At 56.2% G+C, this 7,175-nt stretch overlaps 2 protein-coding genes across 2 annotated transcripts, besides 5 other annotated features; both read left to right on the top strand.

The window, feature by feature from the left end:
• Window positions 1-1,951: a sequence feature (areas merged during assembly that could not be assigned to a particular haplotype. This can correspond to areas where the two haplotypes were merged or to regions with more than two copies in the genome that were merged during assembly.).
• On the top strand, window positions 1-3,718 carry Tc00.1047053511821.179 (hypothetical protein, conserved; the record flags this gene model as incomplete). The annotated part of the gene is made up of 1 exon (XM_811656.1): window positions 1-3,718. A coding segment is annotated over one exon (3,718 nt), but the record flags the coding sequence as incomplete, so codon positions are not given.
• Window positions 1,952-7,175: part of a sequence feature (heterozygous, non-Esmeraldo-like haplotype) that runs on past the window's edge.
• Window positions 3,894-3,919: a microsatellite.
• Window positions 4,076-4,100: a microsatellite.
• Window positions 4,312-4,387: a sequence feature (A-rich).
• Tc00.1047053511821.170 (hypothetical protein, conserved) lies at window positions 5,541-7,013 on the top strand (the record flags this gene model as incomplete). Its single annotated transcript, XM_811655.1, has 1 exon — window positions 5,541-7,013. One exon carries the CDS (start codon window positions 5,541-5,543, stop codon window positions 7,011-7,013), a length of 1,473 nt encoding a protein of 490 aa, XP_816748.1.

Genomic DNA, 7,175 nt, shown 5'->3' with positions numbered 1-7,175 from the left:
GGAGAACGAGGAGCTGCGTGCTGAGCACGAAGATAAGACCCGTGGACTGCAGGAGGTGAGCGAGCAGGCGGAGGATCTGCAGCGGCAGCTGGAGGAGCTTCGTGCGGAGAACGAGGAGCTGCGCGTTGAGCACGAGGATAAGACCCGTGGACTGCAGGAGGTGAGCGAGCAGGCGGAGGATCTGCAGCGGCAGCTGGAGGAGCTTCGTGCGGAGAACGAGGAGCTGCGTGCTGAGCACGAGGATAAGACCCGTGGACTGCAGGAGGTGAGCGAGCAGGCGGAGGATCTGCAGCGGCAGCTGGAGGAGCTTCGTGCGGAGAACGAGGAGCTGCGTGCCGAGGACGAACATAAGACCCGTGGACTGCAGGAGGTGAGCGAGCAGGCGGAGGATCTGCAGCGGCAGCTGGAGGAGCTTCGTGCGGAGAACGAGGAGCTGCGCGGTGAGTACGAGGATAAGACCCGTGGACTGCAGGAGGTGAGCGAGCAGGCGGAGGATCTGCAGCGGCAGCTGGAGGAGCTTCGTGCGGAGAACGAGGAGCTGCGCGGTGAGCACGAGGATAAGACCCGCGGACTGCAGGAGGTGAGCGAGCAGGCGGAGGATCTGCAGCGGCAGCTGGAGGAGCTTCGTGCGGAGAACGAGGAGCTGCGTGCTGAGCACGAGGATAAGACCCGTGGACTGCAGGAGGTGAGCGAGCAGGCGGAGGATCTGCAGCGGCAGCTGGAGGAGCTTCGTGCGGAGAACGAGGAGCTGCGCGGTGAGGACGAAAATAAGACCCGTGGACTGCAGGAGGTGAGCGAGCAGGCGGAGGATCTGCAGCGGCAGCTGGAGGAGCTTCGTGTGGAGAACGAGGAGCTGCGTGCCGAGGACGAGGGGAAGGCATGTGGGCTACAGGAGCTGAGTGAGCAGGCGGAGGATCTGCAGCGGCAGCTGGAGGAGCTTCGTGCGGAGAACGAGGAGCTGCGCGGTGAGCACGAACATAAGACCCGCGGACTGCAGGAGGTGAGCGAGCAGGCGGAGGATCTGCAGCGGCAGCTGGAGGAGCTTCGTGTGGAGAACGAGGAGCTGCGTGCTGAGCACGAAAATAAGACCCGTGGACTGCAGGAGGTGAGCGAGCAGGCGGAGGATCTGCAGCGGCAGCTGGAGGAGCTTCGTGCGGAGAACGAGGAGCTGCGTGCCGAGGACGAACATAAGACCCGTGGACTGCAGGAGGTGAGCGAGCAGGCGGAGGATCTGCAGCGGCGGCTGGAGGAGCTGCGTGCGGAGAACGAGGAGCTGCGTGCCGAGGACGAACATAAGACCCGTGGACTGCAGGAGCTGAGCGAGCAGGCGGAGGATCTGCAGCGGCAGCTGGAGGAGCTTCGTGCGGAGAACGAGGAGCTGCGTGCCGAGGACGAAAATAAGACCCGTGGACTGCGGGAGGTGAGCGAGCAGGCGGAGGATCTGCAGCGGCAGCTGGAAGAGCTTCGTGCGGAGAACGAGGAGCTGCGTGCCGAGCACGAACATAAGACCCGTGGACTGCAGGAGGTGAGCGAGCAGGCGGAGGATCTGCAGCGGCAGCTGGAGGAGCTTCGTGCGGAGAACGAGGAGCTGCGCGGTGAGCACGAACATAAGACCCGTGGACTGCGGGAGGTGAGCGAGCAGGCGGAGGATCTGCAGCGGCGGCTGGAGGAGCTTCGTGCGGAGAACGAGGAGCTGCGTGCCGAGGACGAACATAAGACCCGTGGACTGCGGGAGGTGAGCGAGCAGGCGGAGGATCTGCAGCGGCAGCTGGAGGAGCTTCGTGCGGAGAACGAGGAGCTGCGCGGTGAGCACGAACATAAGACCCGTGGACTGCGGGAGGTGAGCGAGCAGGCGGAGGATCTGCAGCGGCAGCTGGAGGAGCTTCGTGCGGAGAACGAGGAGCTGCGTGCCGAGGACGAACATAAGACCCGTGGACTGCGGGAGGTGAGCGAGCAGGCGGAGGATCTGCAGCGGCAGCTGGAGGAGCTTCGTGCGGAGAACGAGGAGCTGCGTGCCGAGGACGAACATAAGACCCGTGGACTGCAGGAGGTGAGCGAGCAGGCGGAGGATCTGCAGCGGCGGCTGGAGGAGCTTCGTGCGGAGAACGAGGAGCTGCGTGCCGAGGACGAACATAAGACCCGTGGACTGCAGGAGGTGAGCGAGCAGGCGGAGGATCTGCAGCGGCAGCTGGAGGAGCTTCGTGTGGAGAACGAGGAGCCGCGTTCCGTTTGTTCTTTTGGTGATCGTGGACTTTCTTCTGTTGGGAAGGTGTTCTCTAGACATCGTTGTTTGTTGGGTGTTTTTGGTTTTGGTGAGGTTTTGCGTTCGAATGAGGAGGCGTTTCGTCGTGCTGTAAGTATTGATTTGGCGAGTGCAGTGGGTTTGCTCGTTTCGGATATTCATGGTGTGGATTTTGGTCCAGAGGCTAGTTATTGTGATGTGGGTGTGGATCATGATCCTCTTTTGTCTGAGGACGAGATTGACCGCCGCCTGAGACGGTGCCCGTTTCTTAACGCCAAAAGTCTTCTTGGTCCAGCAGCGAATTGCGTGGATGGTGCTGATGCCACGGCCGAGGTGTTGCGGCAGCTGGAGGACTCTGGTGCTGACCCGTTATTGGGCCTCATTGCGGAGGAGTTCATTTCTCGCTTGGTGTTTGAGCAGTCTGCGATCTCTTCGCTGCTGGAGGGTGCACTTGAGGGTTTTAGATGCTTGGATGCCCTCCATCAGCGGCGCGAGTCGGATTTACTGGATGAACTGGATGAGCGGGCGACGGAGTACACAGACATGCTGGAAAAGTCGGAGGAGATGGTGCAGCTGTTGGAGGAGGCACGACAAGCGGAATGCAACGCTCGGAGTGAACTTTTTAATCGTGAAGAGGCGTTACTGGAGTTGCAGCGACGTCGAGATGATGACTTGCGTGAGCTGGAAGCTGTAACGCACGCACACCGCAACTTGCTTCATGCGATCCGGCAGCCGCGGGAGGGGATGACGGAAGAAAACGCGGAGGAGTCGTTTAGCGAGGCGGAACGCGTGCAGGGCATTGAGCGGCACGCTGTGCAACTTGAGAGTGAGAACATTGCGCTGCGAGAGGAGATGGCGCAACGTGCGGTGGCGCACCGGGAGGCGATGGAGGGTCTGAACAACAAGATTTCCAAACTCATGGAGGAGCTCGAGGCGAAGGGAATGGAGTACACCGAAACGCTTGGGAAGTTGGAGGAGTTTGTCGGGCTGCTGGAGGCGGCGCGTGCCGCCGAGAAGTCGGCGTTGATGGCATTAGAGAAGCGGGAGCAAGAGTTGTTTGAGCTGCAGGCCGCACATGACGAGGAGATGCGGGAGCTTGAGAGTGCCATGAAAGGGTTGGATGGAGGCGTCCTGCCGCCGCAGGGGGGCGCTGCGGATTTTCCCGCGGCGGAGATGCAAGCAAACACCGCCGTAGCAGACGTCGATAAAAATGCCGTTCGGACGATGCGGCAGCAGTTGGAGCGACTGAAGCGGGAGAAGGAGGCTCTTGTGATGGAGCTGGAAGTGAAGGGACGGCAGCATGAAGACGCGCTGAATGTGCTTAACCGAAACATTGGCGAACTCATGGGTGAACTTGACTCCCGCATACGTGGATGTCAGGTGTCGGCGACAAGCGCGAAGGAGTTACTACACGAGATTGCCCTGCTGCGCTCCGCCGAGGAGGAAAATGAGGAGGAGTACAACGAGGGCGATTAAGACGGTGCCGCAATGAGCTTCTTGCGGGTGCACCTTAGCACCGCTGCAATAGGAGTGGTGAAAAAAGAAGACAATATACATGCATGTAAAGGTAAAATTGCCCTTCCCCACCAATGAATATCATCATCCGTAAGAAACAACAAATACGAAAGAGATGTAAAGAAGCGGGGAAGAGAAACAAAGAAACAAACAAACAAACAACAACAACAATAAGGGAAGGGCACTCTTGAAGGAGTGCTGGAAGAAAATTATCATCTGAGAGAAATGAGGGTTGAGAGTATGAGATAAAAAGGAAGAAGCGGAGGGAACAATTGAGGCAATTTGACACGCTATGGATGGTATTTCTCTCTCTCTCTCTGTGTGTGTGTGTGTGTGTACGTGTCTATGGACGCCCGTTCAATGTATATGCGTGTTGTCACGTAAATGCATGACTGGATATATGCTTTTCTTTGTATGCATCCATCGTCGCGTGTTATGCTCATACAAATTTCTCTGCGGGACGTTACTCTTTCCTTTTCGCCTTCTCTTCTTATACATATCTATATATATATATATCTGCAGCGTTTTACTGTTTTTCTTTTCTACAATTTTACTTTTTTTTTTTTTTTTTTCTTTTTGTGTGTGTTTTATTTATTTATTATTTCCTTTTTTTTCCCTTTCTTTTTTTTTGGTTTGCCTTTGAGCCCTACGATTTGTGTTTGTTTGTGTGGAGTCCATTGTCTTTGCGGCCGGTCGTCGCCTCAACGCATCGTTAACATCTTCCACTGGGATTCTGCCACCTTCCCTTCCCTTTTTTCTTTTTTTTTATGCCGCTGCGCACATGTGTGTGTGTGTGTGTGTTTCTGCTCAAATGTCTTGTTTTGGATTGGCAGCCTTTTTTTGTGTTCTGCCTTTATTTATTTTCTTCTGCCACGTCATATTGTTGCGTGTGATCGTCCGGTGGCACTTTTTTGTTGCTGGGGAGTAGTAGCCTCAGTGTCCCTTTTTTTTTTTTTTGGTGCCTTCCACCCCACAGCCCCTCGGCTGCTTTCTTTTTTCTTTCTTTCTCTATCTCTCTGTGTGTTTGCCGCGGGGGTGCGGTTGCGATGGGTTGGAACGACGATCGACACGATTATTTATGACGGCAGTTCGAAGGCAAAAAAAAAAAAAGAAAAAGGAAAAGAATTTATGTGCGTTATTTTTCACAACGCGAAACTAGAGAGCGGAGGATGAAGGCAGAGTGAGAGAGAGGAAGGGATTTGTATACTCGGCGGAAGTTTTTTGCGTCTTTTTTTTCTTTGTTGTTGTTTTCAAAGTGACTTTTTCATGCCTATATGCATGCATGATGAGTATTGTGTACATTGTTTTCATTTGGACCCCTTGTTTTTTTAAATCACTCAGGCTCCTTTCCCACCCCCCCTACTGGTTGCTGTTTTTCTCCCCTCATGGCTGCAGTGGCCTGCTGTGCCCTACGCACTGCCTTTTCTCATCATTACACCGAGGCACGCAGCCAATGGCACGGAGAATAAACGAAAAGAAGTATGCGACTCTTTGTGAAAAGGGGTTAGGGGGAAGAAAAAGGTGGAGGCCGTCGAGTTTATGAATCCGAGAGTAGGCGTATACGTATATGTTTTTTTCTGCGTGTTTCCGTACTTATATGCCCTTGCTTATCTCTCTCTTTCTGTGTTTGTGTTTGGTGCGCGTATATTAACTTTGTTTGGGAGTAGACGAGGGCACATCTGCGGTCAACATCTCTCTCACTTTCTCTTTCCTCTTCTTTGGCCGTTTCGTCCCTGTATTCGCAGTGCAAGGATAACTATAGTAGGTGTGTTAGGACGTATACATGGAGAGGCTTTTGAAGCGTGTGGGGTTGCTGGGGGAGCAGGGGCCCAATACCCACGACAAGAGCGAAATATGCAGTGTGGGGGAGTGTGGCAGTGGGGATAGCTCATGTTCGACGAACGCTGATTTGGAATTCGCCTCGGCAGTGACGCCGAAGACGGTGACTGTGACGTCTGCGGATGGGGATTTTGGTGCGGCTGGTGGGAGCGACACGGTGGCGGTGGGATCATCATTTAGTAGTGGGATGGACAAGCACCTCCTGGCGGTGGCTCGGGCCTCCGAATTTTCTGCGTTAAAAAGATTGGAGCTCTGCCAGCAGGAACTCCTGCAGCTGCAGAGGATGTGGGATTTGGACCGCGAAACGCAGCGTTGGACCGTCGCCTCGCTGCGGGAAGAAGTGCGGCATCTCCAAAAGCAGTTGGAGCAACAGCGCCTCTGCGGGTGGTTGCAACGTACACGCGAGAAGGCCATCGTGACGAGGAATTTGTCAACGTCCCCTGAAAGTGGGGTCGGTGCATCTTTTCGGCATGCGGCCGATAGGGAGGCGGGGCGGGCGAATGGCGTTTTTGAGGCCTCCGCAACGAGTGGCACGGGGGATGTTTCCGCTCGTGCAGAGGAGACATGCCTGGGCCGTTCCTCTGACGGTCAACGCACACACGGCGTGTGTGCGTCGAGTGGCGCAGAGGAAGTAGAGGATAGTTTGGAGTTTTACGGACGTCTTCTGCACGATGCGAACGGGGAATGTGGCGAGTTGCAGGCTGAATTATCTCGTGTAGTGCGACGGCTGCATGATGAACGTCGCTTTTTTGCTCAACGGATCTCGTCTTTGTTGCGTGAGAAGGAGGAGATGGTCCGCGAACACGCCACGACGCTGGCACACCTGGATGAAACCAAGGACCTTTTAATGGCTGCACGTGCAGCGGAGCGGGCGGCGCTGCGACGTCTTACGGAGAGGTGCCCGGGCGAATCTGCCCGAGTGTACGGTGGGCGGACAGCAGACGGAGGGGAGATGGGGACGGTCTACTGCTCGCGCTGTGGCTGCTCTTCCACCGCTTGCAGTGAATTGTTGCGCAGCTCAGTGGATTTTTCAGTGGAGCGACACCACTGCAACTCTCTTGCCGTGCGCCAGAGCGCACTGGAGGAGGAGGTGTGTATTCTAGAGTGTGAGGTGGAGCGCGACACCCGGAACGCGGAGGGGCTGCGCCGCGTTCTTGAACGCCTTATTGACGAGGTGGACGTCCACGCTCGTGGCTGCCGCGCTGCCAACAAAGACATTGTTGGTTGTCTGCGCGAGATTTCGCTGCTGTGGCTCGCAGAGGGGGACGAGAAGGACGATGAGGACGATGAGCACAAGAGTGATGACGGTATGCCGCCGTCACTGCTGCTGCTAGGTGGCGATGGGCCGGATGGCGACAGCAGCTCGGAGTGCGCACCATCATCGGCAGTCCGCTCACATCTTCTGTCGGCATCATGACGCACAATTGACAGGTTGGGGGGGGGGGGGGGGAGGACAACGACGGCATTGACGCGCAGCGACCAGCGAGGACGACGTCACCATCATCATGTGTGTGTGTGCGGCCTGCATTTTTCTCACCGCTGCGTCCCAATCCACCGCGACTCACCGCATGAACACCCC

Source organism: Trypanosoma cruzi, genomic scaffold (genome assembly GCF_000209065.1).
Source record: "Trypanosoma cruzi strain CL Brener 1047053517171 genomic scaffold, whole genome shotgun sequence".
Taxonomy (NCBI): Eukaryota; Euglenozoa; class Kinetoplastea; order Trypanosomatida; family Trypanosomatidae; genus Trypanosoma; species Trypanosoma cruzi.
The sequence above is the reverse complement of the archived record's forward strand: the minus strand, read 5'-3'. Positions and strand labels throughout refer to the sequence as shown.